Source organism: Mobula hypostoma, chromosome 13 (genome assembly GCF_963921235.1).
Source record: "Mobula hypostoma chromosome 13, sMobHyp1.1, whole genome shotgun sequence".
Classification (NCBI taxonomy): domain Eukaryota; kingdom Metazoa; phylum Chordata; class Chondrichthyes; order Myliobatiformes; family Myliobatidae; genus Mobula; species Mobula hypostoma.
The window spans coordinates 83,860,411-83,881,617 of NC_086109.1; the positions used below are offsets into that span (position 1 = coordinate 83,860,411).

The 21,207-nt window shown below is 44.0% G+C and overlaps 1 protein-coding gene across 1 annotated transcript in view; it reads right to left on the reverse strand.

Annotated features, from left to right (window-relative positions):
- Window positions 1-16,843: 16,843 nt before the first annotated feature.
- rhcgb (Rh family, C glycoprotein b) overlaps window positions 16,844-21,207 on the reverse strand; it is a 33,787-nt gene continuing 29,423 nt past the window's right edge. Inside the window, exons 10-11 of the mRNA XM_063066089.1 lie at window positions 20,074-20,166; window positions 16,844-17,555 (exon numbers count right to left, since the gene is read on the reverse strand). Coding sequence (XP_062922159.1) covers window positions 20,083-20,166 — 84 coding nt within the window. The 3' untranslated portion in view covers window positions 16,844-17,555; window positions 20,074-20,082. The remainder of the gene's footprint in view (window positions 17,556-20,073; window positions 20,167-21,207) is intronic.

The following is a 21,207-nucleotide window of genomic DNA, read 5'->3' on the forward strand; positions in this document are numbered from 1 at the left end:
ACTGCAGTAGTGTGATGGTAAGCCTGATGCTATTACAGCTCAGTGTTCGGGAATCAAATCCAGCAGAGTTTCCATATTTATTTATTTGTTTATTTTTATTTAGATTATGAGAATGTCCAGTCCTCTTTTATTGTCATTTAGAAATGCATACATGCATTAGGAAATGATACAAAGTTTCTCCGGCGTGATATCACAGAAAACAAGACAGACCAAAGACTAACACTGACAAAACTACATAATTATACCATATAGTTACAGCAGTGCAAAGCGATACCATAATTTGATGAAGAACAGTCCACAGGCATAGTAAAAAAAAATAGTCTCAAAGTCCCGAGTCGATCGACTCCCGAGTCCCCGATAGCAGGCGGCAAAAGGGAGAAACTCCCTGCCATAAACCTCCAGGCACCATCAACTTGCTGATACCTTGGAAGCAGCCGACCACAGCCTACACTGAGTCCATCCATCCAAAAACTCCGAGCTTCCAACCAGCCTCTCCGATACAGCCTCCCGAGCGCCATCCTCTGCCGAGTGCCTTCGACCTCTCCCTGGCCGCTGAAACACACAAAGCCGGGGATTTCAAGGCCTTCAGCTCCAGAGATTCCGGTTACCACACAGTAGCAGCAGTAGCAAAGCAGACATTTCAGAAGTTTTCCAGATGTTCCGCTATGCACTCACAGCTGTCTCCATCAAATCAGGATTGTGCATGATCCCCTACTTGACAGATAACAGATATTCATCACCGGAGAGGCCGCGCGCGCCATCTTCTTCCATCATGGAATGATACAGCATGGAATAGGTCATTCCAGCTCTTTGAGCTGCGCCGCCCAGCAATCCCCTGATTTAATCCTAGCCTAATCACGGGGCAATTTACAATGACCAATTAACCGACCAACCGGTCCGCCTTTGGACTGTGGGAGGAAACCAGAGCACCCGGAGGAAACCCACGCGGTCACGGGAAGATCGCACAAACTCCTTACAGGGAATTGAACCCCGGTCGCCTGTACTCTAAAGCAATGTGCAAACCAGCATGCTGCTGTGTCACCCTCCCCGTAAGCCACGTGGGTTTCCGCTGGGTACTCCGATTTGCTCCCGCAGTCCAGAGATGTACTGGCTAGTGGGTTAGTTGGTTATGGTAAATTGTCTTAGGGTTAGATAGGTGGCTTGCCGGGATGTGCAGCTCGTTGGACCAGAAGGATCTGTTCTTTGGTGCATTGCTACATAAATAAATAAATCTTGTTGAGATCAGAATCAAACTATGGGTTATTATCACTGATATATGTCACAAAATTTATTGTCTGTTGTTTTGTGGCAGCAGTACAGTGCAAGACATAAAATAATTACTACAAGTTATCAAAAACAAAGTAAGAAGAATCGCCAGGTAGTGTTCGTGGGTTAATGGACCGTTCGGAAATCTGACTGCAGAGGGAAGGAAGCTGCTCCTAAGATGCTGAGTGAAACGTATTTCCTGGAAGCCCTCATTCGAGTTTGACAAGTGATACAAAATAACCTGGAAATGCTCGTCATTCATTCCAAATAAAAACAATACTGGAGGAAAAAACTTTCTGCGTCTGACCTGTCTCTCCCTCGCTTCGCGCTATTACCATCGGGCAGGAGGAGCAGGTATCTTGGGTCCTAGGCCACCACGTTCAGAAAGAACCATCGGGCTCCTGGACGGGCGTGGATGGCTTCACTTTCCTCAGTCCTGAACCGACTCTATAGCCTGCGTACTCACTTTTGGGGACTCCAAAGCTCATGTCGTACGTATTATTTATTTGCATGTTTTAATTATTTGCACAATTTGTCCTCTTTTGCACATTGACTTTTTTGTGGATTCAACTATACTTCTTTGTTTCCTTGTGGGCGTCTGCAAGAAAATGACTCTGAGTGCAATATATGGATCAACTTCGGTTGATTTCTCAGGGGCGGAGGAGGCTGACGGGAGATCTGGTAGAGGTTTATAAGATTATGAGAGATAGAGTGGACAGGGTTGAATTGTCTAATACCAGATGGCATGCATTGAAGGTGAAAGGAGGTAGGTTCAAAGGGGATGTGAGGGGTAAGTTTTTTACTCAGAGAGCTGTGGATGTCTGGAATGTGCTGCCTGGTATGGTGGTAGAGTCAAATATTTTGGAGGCTTTTAAGAGACAATTGCATAGGCACATGGATGTAAGGAAGTTGGAGAGATATGGATATAGTGTAGGGAAGAGAGGGATTAGTGCTTGGGTGTTTTTGATTTGCTTTTTCGCTGGGTCGGCACAACGTTATGGGCCGAATGGCCTATTCCTGAGCTGTACTCTTCAACCTTCTATGCTCTAATAAATTTACTTTGAACTTTGAAGATTGGAAAGGAGAATTTTGTCATTGAATTTCCAGGCAGTCATTTTCGCACCATGAATGAGCTGGGAATTGACAGAATGCCGAGACAAACATAGGTACTTTATTTTCTTGCAAGTAGTGTATGTTTTAAGGGGTGACCGTATTTGTTTTTCCAGAGTGTGATATTCTAAGGTGTTCTGGGCTCCTCCAGTCCAGCCAGCCTGCGCTGATGTTTTCTTACTGAATTAGCACATGAATAGAGGAGGTGTGCTTTTCAAAGCAAGGCCCATGTCGGAGCCCATTTGAACAGCTCTACTGTCCACTCAAGCAAACAATTTGGCCACCAAATTGACATAATTATAGAGAACAGTGGAAGAAAAGAACCTCCCCTCAGTGGTACAATTTGCTGAGTGGGCCGAGGCAGACCCTGCTGTGAGATTTGAGGCCTTTATTCAATTCAGCGCCACATAGTCATTAAAACTCTGGTGCACTCTCAATAGCCATAAGCACGAGAACCGAGTCCTCTAATCTGATTATAATTTAGAGAAATCTTCAGAGGGTCTGATGGTTTCACACACCAGAGGTTTGTTTTAACTGCACGGGTATATGATCTAAGTAGGCTGTCTCAATTTAAGGAGCACTGTGGCAGGCCGTTCACGATGACTCAGATTTGAGCCCACCTGCTCTGTCCATTAACTGAGGGATTAAGTGGTACAGCTCTTGGCCGTTTTAATACCAGCCTCAAAACTGACGTCTTTCCGTGAGAATCCATTGACCTATTTTTCTGCTTTTTTTCTGAAAGCTAAAGATCAGATGGATTAGCCTGAAGGGCAGGGCCCAGGACACTTGAACATCATTCTCCACATTGGTTTCTCCCCCCCACCACCCCACCTCCTCCCCCCCCATCCCCAACACTTGCCCCTCACCTCTCCCGCTACTATGGGAACTTGTTCACTCAGGGTTGTCTGTCAATTTTACCTTCTCCTCCTGACCAATTTGTCAGCCTAATCCTTGCAGCCTGTTGTAGACTGCTCCTCTTCTGGACATCACAATGGGCAGTGCTCCCCCTTCTTTTGTCATTCACAGACGCTGTCTTGCTTTTGTCTCAGCCTCTGCGGCCACGCTGTATAGAAATGAGCAAGGCAAGAAAGCTAATGAAATATGTGAGGTGTCTCCCAGCGGCCTTGTCTTTCCAATAAAACAGTGGTTTGCGACCTTGTTAAACCAGTGAGAGTCATTTGACCCCTTGACCTTTGACCACGGGACACCGTGGGGATCTGCAGCCGAGTAAATGGGAAGTAAAGTAAACGCAGCTTATGTAATGACACTGCCAGACAACCAGATGTAATTAATCACGGCAGAAAATCCGGAAAAGAATAACATTCGGCAAAAATGATTTTTAAAAAAGTGTCGAGAAAACGTTCAGGGATTTTTATAGATTTGCAAAATTTGATATGAGGAGGAAAAGGAATTGCAAGTCAAACTTGCCTTAAAGTTGTGAAACCCAGTGATTTGCTCTTATTTAAATGACCAAGTTTATTTAATTAATTAATTGATTGATTTTATTGAGGTACAGCACGGAATAGGCCCTTCTGGTCCTTCGAGCCGTGATGCCCAGCAATCCCACAGTTTAACCTTAGTCTAATTATGGGATAATTTACAATGACCAATTAACCTATTAACCAGTACGTCTTTGGACTGTGGGAGGAAACCAGGGCACCCAGAGGAAACGCACACGGCCATGGGGAGAACATACAAACTCCTTACAGGCAGCGGCGGGAATTGAACCTGGTTCACACCTGTATTGTAAAGCTTTGTGCTAGCCACTACGCTACTGTGTCACCCCAATTCTGGTTTCTGTATAAATAAATCATGAAGAGAAACAGCGCAGTCTGGAAATATGACTGAATATTATCTTAAGTGACAGAATCACATTTTCTCCATCAACTATTTCCGTTTATATAACACCTTGATCTCAAATTGTTTTGGGGAACCGGATCAATCAAAATTCACTGACAGAATTGTTTAAGGTGACATTATTGCAAGAAGCTGAAAGCTTGGTCAACGTGATAGATATTGTGGTAAGTTTTTCAGAGAAGTCAAGAGATTTGGGAAGTGAATTCCAAAAATTAGGGTCATGGCAACTGCACTTGGAAGGCAGTGATGGCCGAATTAAATTAGCTGACATGCTAGCAACATTTTATGGTACCCATGTTCAATTCCCGCCCCTGTCAGTAAGGAGTTTGTACATTCTTCCCGTGACCACGTGGGTTTCCTCCGGGTGCTCTGGTTTCCTCCCACATAGGGTTGGTAAGGGTTAGTAAGTTAATTGGTCAGTTGGGTGTAGTTGGGCTGAGCGGGCTCATTTAGCTGGAAGAGCCTATTACTGTCCTGTAGAAATTAAAAAATAAAAAGAAATAAATCAGGACTTCCAGGCCAGCTGAAATGGAGGAGTGTAGCTGTCTCTGATGTTCAGAGACTGAGAACGTTACAGATATAGGGAGTGCCTTAAACTTGGAGTTGAAAACAGAGGATGCAAATATTAGAATTAAAGTATTCCATAACTAGGTAAAGCATAGAAAGAGACGGTGCTAGATTCGATCGGCAGAAAGGCCTGCATGGACATGGTAGATGGAAAGACCTGTTTCTGTGCTGTACAATTCTACGTCACTTTGACTTAACCAGAAGACCATATACAGTAAGTAAACATGTATCGCGGAGAAAAGGGACAGTGCCATTTATGACACATAGCAGTTTCAAACTTACTCGAGTCTATAGCAGGGGACAGTCTCCAAGCATATATTGTTTGGGTCCATGTTTAAAGAAAGACTGCAGAGACTGGTGCTGGAGAGAGTGCAGGCTCCTGGAGGTTCACAAGAATGATCCCAGGAATGAAAGGTTCAATATGTGAGGAGGGTTTAATGTTTCTGGATCTGTACTCAATGGGTAACCCTAGGTAATTTCTAAAGTAAGGACATGTTCGGCACAGCTTTGTGGGCCGAAGGGCCTGTATTACGCTGCAGGCTTTCTACGTTTCTATGAGTTCAGAAAGGTAATGGGAGATCTCTTTGAATCCTAATGGATGCTGAAAGGCCTAGGTAGTGTGGACATGAAGAGGATACTTCCATTAGTATGAGAGTCCCGTATCCAAGATTACAGCTTTATATGCTCCTTTAGAACTGAGATGAGAAATTTCTTCAGCCAGAGGGCAACCTGAAAGCAGGAGAATGTTGTTGAGAGGGAAAATGAATCGGCCATGATCAAATGGTGGAGCAGATTTGATGAGCCAAATGGACTAATTCTGCTCTTATGTCTTATGGTCTAATGAACCTGTAAAATTTGTGACGACAACGCCGTCTCCACAATCACCATCAGCACAGGTGCACCACAAGGCAGTGTGCTTAGCCCCCTGCTCTACTCCCTTTGTACTTATGACTGTGAGGCTAAGTACAGCTCCAATGCCATAAGTTTGCTGACAATACGACTGCTGTGGGTCAAATCAAAGGTGGTGATGAATCAGCGTATAGGAGGGAGACTGAGAATCGGGCTGGGTGGTGCAATAACAGAAATGGGCAATGACACTTAATGTCAGCAAGGCCGATGAGTTGATTATTGACCAAAGGAGGAGGAAACTGGAGGCCCATGAACCAGTCCTCATCAAGGGATCCTTGATTCCTTGGCGTTATAATTTCAGAAGATTTGTCCAGGGTCCAGCGTGTAACTGTAGTTACAAAGAAAGCATGGCAGCACCACTAATTTTTTTAGAAATTTGCACAGATTTGGCATGCCAACTAAAACTTTGACAAGCTCCTGTAGGTGCACAGTGGAAAGTACATTGACTGGTCGCATCATGGACTGGCAAGGAAACATCAAGGCCAGGCAGCATCTACGGAAAAGTGTAAACAGTTGACTTTTATGGCCAATGTCCTAACGAAGGGTCTCAGCCCGAAACCTTGACAGTTTATTATTTTCCTTTGATCTGCCTGGCCTGCTGAGTTCCTTTAGCATTTTGTGTGTGTTGCTTTCGATTTGCAGCACCTGCAGATTTTCATGTGTTTATGGATAAGGTCTATCACAGGTAAAGCACTCTTCACCATTGAGGACAATTGCAAGGAGCGCTGTGGCAGGAAAGCAGTGTTATAAAGATCTACCCCTTAATAATAATGATCAGACAGGCACAGAGAGAATCTGTAATTACTGACAAATACCTTTATTATCTCAACTCAAAAGCACATGGTTTCACAAACTAACTACCTGTGTGCCCACTCATTAGGACTTTCTGACCCTCCATGAACAGTCAATGAAGAGAAGAGGTATTACCTGAGAAAGAAGTCTCTGCTGGCCAGGCACTCCATGTGGTCCCACTCCAATCTCCACTTGTCCGTGAGGTCCCCCACATCCACGACGATGGTCTCTGATGGTTGGAGAGTTAGTGCTCTCTCATATTTGAATCATCTGACTCTTACAGTGTTCCTCATTAGTTCAAATGATGCATTTTCATTTTGTTGGCTCAAGGCCACCTAGCCTACTTGGGTCACCTTCTTATTGGCTCTGGTCCAGGGCTACAATCAGCATGGTTCTATGGTCTCCGCCCTCAGCCCCATGCCTTAGTTCTTTTCAACTCTGACTGGTATAAACTGGCCAAACTAGGTGACCCAGACACTGAGTCTAACCAGATTACAGATTACTTCTCCGGCAAACCTGCCACTTTACATAACAAATAGTTACTCCTCTGAGAGTAGTCTCAGGTTTAGCAGGCTATTAGCTAAATCTCCCTGTACCCACATTCAATTGCCCTGATTAGATTATCCCAGATCAAGAATCCGTTCACAAAATGGGGGGCTGCAAGGACAACCTCACAAAAAGGCCGTCTCCACCTCTTTCAAGCACACGGCAAGAACAAAGTGGTTTGCCCACTTCCACTGTCTTTAATTCATTCAAATTCACTGATCTGTAGACTGTAGTTCTTTCTAGCCAACAGCAGCATCCATCATCAAGGACCCCCACTATCTAGGCTCCTTTCTCACTGCTGCCATCACAAAGGAGGCACAGGAGCCTTTGATCTCACACTACCAGGTTCAGGAACAGTTATTACCCCTCAACTATCAGGCTCTTGAGCCAGAGGGAATAAATTTTTTCACCTCAAGAATAAATTGATTCAACAACCTATGGACTCATTTTTTAAGGACACTACAGTTTTGTTCTCGGTATTTATTGATTATTTATTAATTTATTTTTCTTTCTTTCTTTTTGCACAGTTTGTTGCCTTTTGCACATTGGTTGTTTGTCCGTCTCTGTCGTGTGTGGCTTTTCATAGATTCTATTATGTACTTTATATTTACAATGAATGCCCACAAGAAAATAAATCTCAGGGTAACATATGGTAACATATATGATAATAAATTTACTTTGAACTTTGAACCTGTGTTCCCTTGAATGTGGAAAGATGACTGTATCTTCTCAAAACTCTAAGGTTCGCACAGTTTAACAAAGTAGACATAGGGATGTTTTCAATCAAGAGAAAACCTGCAGATACTGGAAGTCCAAGCAAGACTCACAAAATGCTGGAGGAACTCAGCAGGCCAGGCAGCAGGCATGGAAAAAAGTACAGCTGCTGTTTCAGGCTGAAACGTTGACTGTACCAGTCCTGCCAAAGGGCTCCGGCCTGAAATGTCAACAGTACTTTTTTCCATAGATGTTGCCTGGCCTGCTGAGTTCCTCCAGCTTCTTGTGTGTGTTGTAGTGATGTTTCCCATGCCTACGCTATCCAGAACAGGAATTAATGTCTTAGATTCAGGGGTGGCCATTTAGGATTTTGAATTTCTTTAACCACAGTGTAGAGAATTTTGGAATTACCCATGAAGATAACGGTAACTTGGTTCCAGAATGAGAGATTGATAGACTGTTGATAAGGAAGGAATCGAGGGATATGGAGTTAGTATGGAAAAGTAGCATTTATGTAAAAGGTCACCAATAATCATATCAAGGAAGCCAAATGGTCCCCTCTTGCTTCTTTTTGTTAAGTTCAAATAGAGTCATAGAGCTACACAGCTCGGTAACAGCCTTTGGCCCAACGTTTTCATGCTGACCAAATTGCCTGAGTCCCTTTTATCTACATTTGACCGATATCACTCTAAACCAGGGGTTCCCAACCTTTTTTACGCCATGGACACCTACCATTTACCCAGAGGTCTGTGGAATCCAGGTTGGGTACCCTGCTCTAAGCCTTTCCTATCCATGCACGTATTTAAATGTCATTTCAACATTGTAATTGTACCTCCTCTGGTGCCTCATTCCATGTACTCACTGGCCTCTGCGTGTAAGTGTTGCCTCTCAGGAATTTTGTAAATCGTTCATCTCTCACTTTATACCTATGTCCTCTAGTTTTGGACTCCCTTACCCAGGGGAAAAGACTGCGGCTATCCGAGGAAGCAGACATTTTGCTATTCCTCTCCTCTATAAAATGTTTGCACCTTCAAAGGGAAGAAAAACTGCTGAATGGGTTGCTGAGAAGGGTACAGTTTTGGGGAGGAGGAATCTATTCAGCCAGTTGGATCTGCGCCTGCACCTAGCACAAAGTCCTATCACTTTCATTCCCCCACATCCCCCCTTTTGCAATTCCTGTACCCAATTCCCTGTCACATGCCCATCAACTTTGAATCTTTCCGCACTCACCCACACTAAGAGTAATCTAGAGTTGCCTCTTAAGGGGGTATGGAGAAAAAGCAGGTACAGGGTTCTGAGTTGGATGATCAGCTGTGATCGTACTGAATGGCAGTGCAGGCTCGAAGGGCCGAATGGCCTACTCCTGCACCTATTTTCTATGTTTCCATGTTTCTAACCCCCTTCCTCCACCCGCGAGCCTATCTGTGGGATAAAATCAGAGCACCCACTGCAACCTAAGAGATCGGGGACGACGTGAAAACGCCACAAATATTACTCTTGTGGTCAGGATTGAATCTAGGTCTCTGAAACTAATTTCTGCCTCATTGTGTTGCCCATGGGGTAGACAGTTGACCACAAACTTTTTATTGACCAAAATCCAAAGTTCAAAGTTAATTTATCATCAAAGTACATACCGTACTGTGCAAAAGTCTTAGGCAACCTACCTATATAGATATGTGCCTAAGACTTTTGCACAGTACTGTATATGTGATATATATTAACTACAATGATATTCGTTTTCTTGCAAGCATTTACGGGAAAGATTAATAGACTAGAATCTGCAAAAATCCATACATAAACAAAGACTGACAAATAACCAAATTGTAAAAGGTGACAGACTGTGCAGATAAAAAAATACTGAGTTGTAAACATGAGCTGTAAGGAGTCTTGAAAGTGCATCTGTAGGTCAGAGAATCAGCTCAGTGTTGAGATGAATGAAATTATTCATGTTGGTTCACGAACCTGACAATTGAAGGGTAATAACTGTTCCTGAACCTGCTGGTGTAGGACCTAAGGCTTCTGTAGCTTCTGCCCAGTGGTAGCAGCGAGAAGCTGAGATTATAATCAAACCTGTCTCACTGTTGTGCATGAAGGAACTATGTACCAATCCAGCTTTTACAGGTCTGATCTTACTCCTAGTTATCATAAACACAAGGAAGTCTAGTTATCCGAGTTATCATCGTCCATTGGACAGACAACCTCATGAAGAGGAGGCAGATCATCTGTAATGAAGGATCTCTCCATCCGAGACATGCCCTCTTCTTATTACTACCATCAGGGAAGAGGTACAGCAGCCTGAAGACCCACACTCTGCATCTTAAGAACAGCTTCTTCCCCTCCACCATCAGATTTCTAATCAGTCCAAGAACCCACGAACACTACCTCATCATTCCTTCTCTGAGCTCTTCACTTACTTTTCTGTAATTTATAGTAATTTTTATGTCTTGCACTGTACTGCCTCAGCAAAACAATAAACTTCATGACATGTTAGAAATGATAAACCTAATTCAGAGGAGAATCGAGTGGGAAATGTCGTGTGGGTATGGAGAGGACATTCTTCAGCAGAAGACACAGGAAGATTATTAAAGCACTGAAGAAGCTTTTTACATCTGTCCACATCCCAGAATTCTGGACATTCTTCACAGGCTCAGTGCTGAAAATATTTCAGTCTGCATTTAAGCCACATTGTATCTGAACTGAGAACTCAGTGCCACAGTGCTTGACCCCACTTCCCAATTAATCCTACTTGTGACATACTAGCCCAGGGGTGCTTGAAAGAAAAATATGAAGAAGACTTCACTCTCCATCCTCTGAGTCTGTGTATTGAAAGATATTTAGCTTTATAAGGCATTGGTCAGGCCACTGTGGGAGTACTGAGCAGTCCTGGGCCCCATATTTAAGAAAGCATTTGCTGGCTTTAGAGAGGATCCAGAGGAGGACCATATAATATGCTATACAATGTATTACGTACAATAATACATATTACATCCATACAGTCTATATGTAATACACACACACACACACACACACACACACACACACACAAATGTATATGTATGTGACAACTTTATTAGGGACAGGAGTGGAACCCTTCTGTAGCCCAACCACTTCAAGGTTCAATGTGCTATGCGTTCAGAGATGCTCTTCTGTACACCACTGTTGTAACGTGTGGTTACTTGAGTTATTTTCACTTTCCTATCAGCTTGAACCACTCTTGCCAGTCTTCTCTGACCTCTCTCGTTTTCAAGGATATTCTGCCCGCAGAACTACCACTCACTGGATCCTGTTTGTTTGTTTTGTTTTGGACCATTCCCAGTGACCTCTAGAGACTGCTGTGCATGAAAATCCAAGGAGATCAGTAGTTTCCGAGATACTCAAAAACTACCCCATCTTAGATCACATCTCTTCCCCTTTCTGAGTGTATAATGCAGTTTCTGCTTTTGAGTTTGTTGTTTCATAAGCTTTGGGTCATGATATTTGACACCATCGCTGGCAAGTGTTTAAAGACAGAATATTTGTAATCCTAGTGTTACAGTTGACCCTGTAATGAGCTTCCACCCATTAACCTTCCCATCACCATGACCTTCCATATTCACCTCCGTTTCCCTGTTTCCGTTCATTCATCCATTCCGCTGTACCTCCCATGTTGTCGACAGCAACACTCCCAATTAGCTTTCCCATTACCACCCCTGCACCTTCTGGTTTCCAAGTCTCACTATGAGCTCAACCTGCTGCTTTCTTTGTTATCACCTTCATCCCATGATCCGCACTTCCTCCAACATGACCCCCCTTTGTCACTTCATCATCAGCAACTATATCTCCAGTTGATGAAGGATCTCAACCCAAAATATTGACTGTTTATTCTTCTCCATAGATGCTGCCTGACCTGCTGAGTTCCTCCAGTATTTTGTGAGCATTGCTCTGTACCCTCAGCTGTCAGGACCCCAAGAAACACCTTCTGTCCATTTCATTTTGACGTTTCACCGCCTCCAAGAGCACCACAACCTTGTCATGTGCCTCGATGACCCAGAGAGCTTTGTTGGCTGGAGTCAGGGCTTTATGCCAAACAGGTCAACACCCATGCCAAACAGGTCAAAGGGTAGAGGACAGGCTAAGAGTGGTCTACCAGTCCTGCAGGTTCAGGGAACCAGCTCAGGGCTGACGACCCTGAAGGGTAAAACAAAATTGATACGCAAGCAGCAATGACTGGCGGTAGTGAAAATCGAGAGGAATCGAAAGGAAGCCCTGAACACTGCCGGAGAAAGAGGACCTTCATTGCTGCCCTGAACAACAGCAGCGGAATGGGCAGTGTTCAAGGATGTATAGAGGCTTGATGTGTGTCCGTAACACCATCCACACGGAAGACTGGAGGTGATTGTTTAAAATAGAATAAGAAGCCGTTCACTCAGCCAGCTGCATCATGGGTATTAGCCTCCCCAATATCGAGGGCATCTTCAAAAGGCGACTCCTCAAGAAGCTGACATCTGTTACTAGGGTCCTCACCGCCCAGGACACGCCCTTTTCTCATTACTACCATCAGGGAGGAGGCACAGGAGCCTGAAGGCACACACTCAATGCTTTAGGAACAGCTTCTTCCCCTCTACCAGCAGATCTCTGAACAGTCCATCAATCCATAAATACTATCTTACTATTTTGCTCTTGCTTTGCACAATTTATTTATTGATTGATTCATTGATTGATTTAATGCTTCTTATTGCAACCGATAGTACTTTATATATGTACTGCACTGTACTGTTGCCACAAAACAACAAATTTCATGACAAATGTCAGTGATAATAAACCTGATTCTGATTCTGATTCCAACTGAACCTCTGGATGGATAAGAATAACAAACATGTGCAAAATGTGATCTGAACCACAGTACTGGTAAACACAAAAATACTGAGTACTGTTTAACTTGTGAGAAATTGAGAAAAGTTAATATTGATTGTGGACTTCAAAAGGGGTAAGATGAGGAAACACACACCAGTCCTCTTCGAGGGATCAGAAGTGGAAAGGGTGAGCAATTTCACGTTTCTGGATGCCAACAAATTTGAGGATCTATGCTGGGCCCAGCATATCAATTAAATTATGAAGAAGGCACAACAGTGGTTATATTTCATTAGGAGTTTGAGGAGATTTGGTATGTCACCAAAGAAGCTCATAAATTTCTACAGAGAGCATTCTAACTGGCTGCATCACCGTCTGGTATGAGGGGTGGGGGTCTGGGGTGCATGCACAGCACAGGATCAAAATAAGCTGCAGAACGGTGTGAACTCAGCCCGCTTCATTGTGGGCACTCGCCTGCCCAGCATCCGGGACATCTTCAAGGAGTGATACTTCAAAATCGCATCTTCATCACTAAGGATCACCTAGGACATGCCCTCTTCTCATTGCTACCATCAAGAAGGACGTACAGAAGCCTGAAGGCAGACACTCAGTGATTCAGGAACAGCTTCTTCCCCTTGCCACCTGATTTCTGAATGGAGATTGAACCCATGAACACGACCTCATTATTTTTCTTCCCTCTCTTTTTGCACTACTTATTTAATCGAACTTTTTAAACATATACACATAATTCTTACTGTAACTTCATTTTTACTGTTATGCATTGCAATGTACTGCTACTGAGAACAACACATTTCACGACATATGCCAGTGATACTAAACCCGATTCTAATTCTGCTACTAATTTTCAGCCGGCTTGCGAACAAGTTATTTAGAATTCAAGTGTCCTGATGCAAGCTCTCGACACAAAACACTGGCAATCCCTCCCTCTCCTCGGATGCTACTTGTCTCACTGGGTTCCTCCAGTGCTTTGTTCTTTTGCTCCAGATTCCAGCGTCTGCAGTCTCCTGGTCTCTTAGTGAATATTAACCTGCTGGACTGGCAGGCAGTCAGGAAGGCAATGGGGAAGTGGGGATTTATTACTAGAGGACTTACATATATGTAAGAGTAAAGTTGTCCCACTACAGGTATCAAGTATTTGGTGATATCAAACTAGGAGTATTGTGTGTCGTTTTGATCTCTTCACCTAAAAAAAACAAAGATAAACTAAAGGAAAAGTTGAATGGCAGCAAATATTCACTAGACATGACCCCTGGGTTAACAATCACAAAATGAAGGAGGAACCAGGCAGGTCAGGTGACATCTATGGGAGGGGGTGTTGATGTTTTGGGCTGGGACCCTTCAGCACAATGGAAAGGGGGGGGGGTGCACAGAAGCCAGCATAAAAAAAGGAAGGGGGGGGTGGAATTTAAGGAGTACAAGCTGGCAGGTGATAGGTGACATAGGTGAGGAAAGGAAGGTGGGTGGGGTCACCCTCTGCATTTCACTACCTCAGTCCCTAACAGCTCAATGTGTGGAGAATCTTCTCCTCAGGCCATTGTTGCATTTGGTGCTCCTCAACGTGTAGACCGCAAGTATGGGTGAGGCGACCACTTTGCTGAGCACCTGGGCTTCTGGGAACTCCGGGTTGCCAGCCATTTTAATTCTCTACCCTGCATGTCCCCAGCCTCCTCCACTGCTAGTGTGAGGCTAAACTCAAACTAAAGCAACAGAACAGTACCTCATATACCACATGGATAGTCTATAACCTGATGGCATGAGCGTTAAATCCTCCAATTTCTGATAACCTGCTCGCTTCTGTCCCTTTTTGCTCCCCTCCTGATCTATCTAGTTCCTCCTACATCCATGAAAGCCACCCCCACGCTGTTTCTTTCTCCTCCTCCGCCCACACTGTCTACCCAACTCCAACACACTCCTCCCGCTGGCTCCCCTCCTCCCCTCCCTCATCCTCAATTTGGCTCCACCTTCCCCCTTCTTTCCCTATCAGATTCGATCGTCCACGGCCCTTTGTCACCCCCCACCCTCTGTCGCTGCGTTCACACCTCCAACCTCCATCTGCCTTTCAATGCCGCTCACCTGTGTCCACCAATCACCTGCCAGCTCTGGCTCCGCTCCCCTCCCTCACCTCCTTATAGTGGCCCTCCTCCACCCTTACAGTCCAGATGAAGCGTAACAACCCAAAATGTCGACTGTCCATTTCCATGCTGCCTGGTCCACTGAGGTCCTCCAGTCGTGTGTGTGTGTGTGTGTGTGTGTGTGTGTGTGTGTGTGTGTGTGTGTGTGTGTGTGTGTGTGTTTGTCTGTGTGTCTCTGTGTGTGTGTTTGTCACTATTGGCCTGTTTGTTAATACCATTCAGTCTTTGTTCCAGACCACTCCACTGTACAGTCATCATCTCTATCTCCTCCCTATTTCGAGAGACTTTGAGATTTTTACCGTGCCCATGGTCTGTTCTTATCAAATTACGGTATTGCTTTGCACTGTTGTAACTATATGTTATAATTATGTGTTTTTTGTTAGTTTTTAAGTTGGTTTGTCATGTGTTTCTGTGATATCATTCTGGAAAAACATTGTATCATTTCTTAATGCATGCATTACTAAATGACAATAAAAGAGGACTGCGTGTCCTCATAATCCAATTTAATCTCCTTGCAACCTGCTCCACTCCAAGGAGAACAACCCCAACCTCCCACCTATCCACAAAACCCCAGCATTCCACCCTAAATTCCTTCATGAAACTTTTCTCTATATTTTAACCATGGATCCTTTCACACTTCACCAATGTTGTCCCCAGAGACATTCAGACACTCTGAGGAAGGGAAGTTTTATTTCAACATTAAGTGTAACTCAGAAATGAAATTAAAAATTACAGTGAAGGTATAAAATTAAATTCAAAAAAAATACACAAGTAATTGTGGAGATGCTGGAATCTTGAGAAACACACACCGAGTGCTGGAAGAACTCAGCAGGTCAGTCAGCATCCATGGAGGATAATACGCAGTCGATGTTTCAGGCTGAGACCCTTCTTCAGGTCTGCAAAGTAAGGGAGCGGAAGCCAGACTTCTAGTCCTTTCCAGTCCTGATAAAGGGTCTCAGCCCAAATCGTTGACTGCCTATTCGCCTCCACAGATGCTGCCTGACCTGCTGAGTTCCTCCAGAACTTTATGTGTGTTACACAATGAAATAAAACGTTTATTAAAGCATTTCATTGAAAGATCTTCAGGAACATCCTTTTAAAACATGCAATTCAAAAATAGTTTCAACAAGGTGGGTTTAAGGTCAGAAGCAGACTTTAAAAATTTACATAGATTTCAAATTTTAAAAGCCAACCCTCAGTCCCAACAATGTTACTATTTCAGAGGGGTTAGAACAGAAGTTCCCAACCCCTGTGTCGGAGGGAAATATCTTTGGTTAGAGCTGTATTTATCATTACCTTTCATATGTGAAGGATGGAAAATATAAATAATGATTCTATTGCAAATTCTACTGTGCCTCATTCCATTGTGGCAGACTAGTTCCTGAACGTGCTGGGACGGCTGATTTGAGCTTGGTTTTCTACTGAGTTGGAAGTTTGGGGCTGAAGGCGGGGTAGTCAGCCAATGATCACAACTCCCCAGAAATGAAATCTACCCCAGCAATCAGCAGCGAAAAATCAGTGGTGGAATAAGATTGATGGGATTGCTCAGAGGGCCAGCATGGATGTGATGGACAGAATGGCTTCCTTCTGTATTTGAAGGAAAGATGAGACATCTAATTAAACCGTAGTCAGACTATTTCATTTTGTAAAATCATATTGTGCATTGTTCAGAAGTTTCTTTAGCAGTATGTAAGATCTCACAAAAATACACTGGCCTACTTTAGCAGCTAAAGGACGGAAGTTGGCCGTGTGGACCTGGATGATCCACGCAGGACGTGGACTTTCAGAGTAGGGACACTATGTTGCAGTTGCATAAGTTGTTGGTGAGGCCGCACTTGGGAGTATTGTGCACAGCTTTGCCCAGCCTGGTAGAGGAATAACACTGTCAAGATGGAGAGGGTGCTGAAGGGATTTCCATGGATGCTCCCGGACTAGAGGGCGGAGGTGCAGGGAGTGGCCAGCCCCAATGGATCTTTATTCCCTGGAGTGCAGGAGAATGAGGGGTGACCTCTTGGATTTTATGATATCGTGAGGGGTACGAATAAAGTGAACAGTCATAGTCTTTTCCCCAGTGAATCCTAAGCAGAAATACAAGATAAGGTGTTTGTGTGTGTGTGGTGGGGGCGGGGGCAGAGGTGGTGGAGATTTAAAGCAGCCCTCTTCTGCCCCCAGAATTGACTTTGCAGCAGGGATTGGCTACTGGCCAAACCCACCTGTGTGGACATGGCAGAGGAGTCTTTGACACCGCTGAGCATGCGAAGGTGCGGGGGGAAGCAACTACCAGCGAGAGACCCACGTAATAGCTGGGACTTCCTTCCCCTTCCCTAAGGCAGCCTTAAGAAGTAGAATTTGATCAGATTCAGTCCTGTTGTCAAAGGGGCCAGCTGCAAAAACAAATGGCTGTTCAGCCCACTGGGGGTGAGAGGCACTATATAAATTCACGGCAAATACATCCCCATCCCAGCACCTTCAGCAAACTGAGGGAGACAGCACTTGGGGTTTGGAGGGGGAGGAAGAGGCAGGAGATCTGGGGAGGCAGTGAGAGCCCCACCTATTCATGGAGCAAACCACTCACAGAAAGGAAACAGCCCTTGAGTAATTGAAAATGTTGCTAGTAGCTGAGGCTGAAGGGATGGAGAGTGTCCAATCTCTGGTGGAGAGAGAGGTCTGGAAGTACTTTGGCACCAGTAGCCTTTCGTTAGAGTTCATTTGTAAGTTGAAGCAGTTCAGGGTAATAAGTTCACTGCTCTCACTTGTACTGGAGAGAACACAGAAGTGTTGAACAAAATGTCAATCACAACACACGATCATCTGAAATGAAAAGATTTTGTTAGTATCATCATCTTCAATTAGAGACATCCTGGTTTTATCTGACTGCTAACTTTTTTCAACTGTCCTGTTTTCCTGCTGCTGCCCCTTGGCGTTATGTGCTCAACTATGCTCTCTTGTGGCAAGATAGTGAAATTACAGCAGCCTAAGCCAACACGGAAGAGAGAAACTTTAGACCCTAACATTCCTTGAGGATGCAGTTTTAATAATAATAATCATCATCATTATCAGATAATCAGTCAGCCTGGGCAATCAAAGCTCTCTTGAAGAAATATACTCTTTATTCCTTTCCATAGGTGCGGCCTGACCTGCTGAGTTCCTCCAGCATTTTGTGTGTGTTGTTGAAGGAATAAATGAGTTTAAAATCCTATCTACTAATCAATCAACAATGTTCACATTATTTATATTATAGTCTAGGATCTGAGGGCACAGCCTCGGAACAAACGGGTGTCTCTTTAGATAGAATGAGGAGGAATTTCTTTAGCCAGAGGGTGGTGAATCTGTGGAACTTGTTATCACAGAGGGCTGTGAAGGGCAGAGGTTGATAGATTGTTTGGGGACTAAGTGTTATGGTGAGAAGGAAGAGAATAGGGTTGAAAAAATTCGACCATGATTGAATGGTGGAGCAGACTTGACGAGACCAGTGACCTGTTTCTGCCCCAATACCTCATGGTCTACATTCACTCTGGGGAGGCTGACTGTCCCTGATTCGGGATTTAATTCCACGTGAGTTTTGAAGATAAAAGCCAAAGCTGGAAGTGCACTTCCTCTCCAAGGCACCTAATTAACAAAGCGATCCTCAGCTGAGGTGTCATGATGTGAAGCCTCGGGTGGTGATGGAGTCACCATCTGATGCTACACATTGAGACAATTTCCTTCCACAAGGGCTGGTGGGTCCATATTGCAGTCTCTTGTGTCTGCCTTCCATGAGTGGAAGTGTTCCCAGTAAAGGCAGGGCTGATCCCTCAGCAAAATGTGAAGGCTGAGTCCCTGTTTATTTAACTACCTACCTTTCTATTTATCTGTGTTTATCTAGCTATCTATCCATCTATTTATTCATATTTATTTGTTCAGTTTTACTTTGCACAGTTTGTTATTTTTCCACATTGGTTGTTTGTCCGTCTTTATGTGTAGTTTTACGTTGATTCTATTGTATTTCTTTACATCTCCTGTGAATGCCCACAAAAAAGGGAGTGGGAAGCGCACAATCAAATATCGCTGTGATGATCGTACGTTCTAGTACCAATTGTTTGGCGACAATAAAGTATAAAGTATAAGTATAAGTAAAATGAATCTCAGGGTAGTATATGGTAACATATGCGTACTTTGATAATAAACTTATTTTTGAACGTTAGTTTTCGCTTCCATTCTTCTCTCTGTGACAGCCTGGATGGAAATTATCGTACCTTGGGTTATATTATTAGCAATTTAGGAGTTTATCAACTATTCCTTGAGGCTTTGAAGGCATAAGACACAACCAGATTCAACACTAGACGAAAGAAGGTATGGATTGGAAATACCCCTCCATTAAAAAGATTATTTCGGATCCAAGGAGTCTACCTGAGGAACTAAGACGATTATGCATGACGTTCCTACAGAATGGTTACAGGGTGAAGGAAATCGAATGGGCCCTTAAAAAACCGGGAATCTTAACAACAAGGAAGGGCCCGTTGCTACCGCGTGTCTTCCCTATATTTCCATGGATTCTGGAGGATCGCCAGGATCCTGAAGAAATACTGGATTAGTACCATCCACACATCCATAAGGAAGCTCAAGTCACGGCTTATGTGGCTCAAAGATGACCAGGGACGCAGGTCAGTTGCCATTTTACAGGATTCTCTGTGAATGTGGAGCAGCGTATATCAGCCAGACAGGAGGCACAGTGGAAATGCACGTCAAAGGGCACATGCGGTGTATCCTTTCGGTGTTCCCCACAGAAACTGGTGGTAGCAGAACACTGCATTTCCAATGGCCATAGGATTGACTTTGATGGCACAAAACTACCGTGTCGCACCAATGGTTTTTGGGACTGCCTGGTGAAGGAAGTCATTGAGATAAAACTAGAGGAAAGGAATTTTCACAAAGACGAATGTCTCACTCCAAGTAAGAACTGGAATTCAATTGTAAGCAAGGTGGGAGAGTGGCAACCTGATTGGATGAGGACTAACCAGTCAGGAGGGATGGAAGACAGGGGTATAAATACAATTGGACCAGACATGCCCAGGCATCATCCCTGAAGAAGATTGCAGAAACATCGATTCTAATCGATACCTGTACCTGGCTGGAAGCCCGAGAACAGTTTATTCGTTACCCTTTCATTATATTTTTTTAAACTTTTTCTTTACAGATTTCCAATAATTATTCAGATTGCGAAGCTACATATATAGGATTTTTATCTTCTGGGTTATGGATCAATCCATATTGTAACCATGACATTACCACATGAGAAGTAAGATGTGTGCAGATACCCGTAACACTTTACAAGAAAGGTGCAAATCACCTGCTTCCATTATTGGCTGTCTCCATTAGAATTTGTTTTTAAGGCTGGGTTGTTCATGGATTGGACGCTGTAGACAGCTTCTTCTTCTGGTACCTGTGGATTCAAGGGGAATACTCAGATATAATTGTTTTCAACCACTTAACCCTCATATATAGAACATAGGACGGTACAGCACACTACAGGCCCTTCAGCCCAAAATATTGGGCCAACCTACCCCAAGGTCAATCTAATCCTTCCCTCCCACATAGACCTCCAATTTTCTATCATCCACGTGCCTATCTAGAGTCTTATAAATGTCCCTAATTTATCTGCCTCTACCACCCCCAGCAATGCTTTCCTCACACCTACCACTCTGTGTAAAAAAAACTTATCTCTGACATCCCCCTTATACTTTCCTCCAATCACCATAGAATTATGCCCTCTCGTATTAGCCATTAACACCCTGGGACAAAAAGGGGCTGATGCCCACTCTATCAATGCCTCTGATCATATTATGGATACCTATCAACTGCCTTTCATCCTCCCTCACTCCAAATTGAAAAGCCCCAGCTCGCTCAACTGTTCCTTACAAGACATGCTCTGTAATTCAGGCAGGTTCCTGGTAAACCTCCCCTGCACTTTTCTGTAATGAGGAGGCCGGAACTGAGCACAATACGCCAAGTGTGGTTTAATTAGGGTTTTATAGAGCTGCAACATTACTTCGCAGTTCTTGGACTCGAGAAATCTCCAGACTAATGAAGGCCAACACACCATATGCATTCTTGACCACCCTATCAACATAGTGCGGCAACTTTGAGGGATCTATGGACACGGGACTCCAAAATCCCTCTGTTCCTCCACAATGATAAGGATCCTGCCATTAACCTTGTACTCTGCCTTCAAGTTTGATGTTCCAAAGTGTATCACTTCACTCTTCTCTGGATTGAACTCCATCTGTCACTTCTCAGCCCAGCTCTGCAGTGTATCATTAACCCATTGTAACCAACAACAAGATTCTACGCTATCCACACCACCACCACTCGTAAAAATATCAGAGTCCGAAAATTGTAGAAGGAGATGGGAGAAAAGTCTATGAAATGTCTGTGGGCATGGGACAGGAAACATTTATCAACCTGAATGATCTTCTGTAGTTCA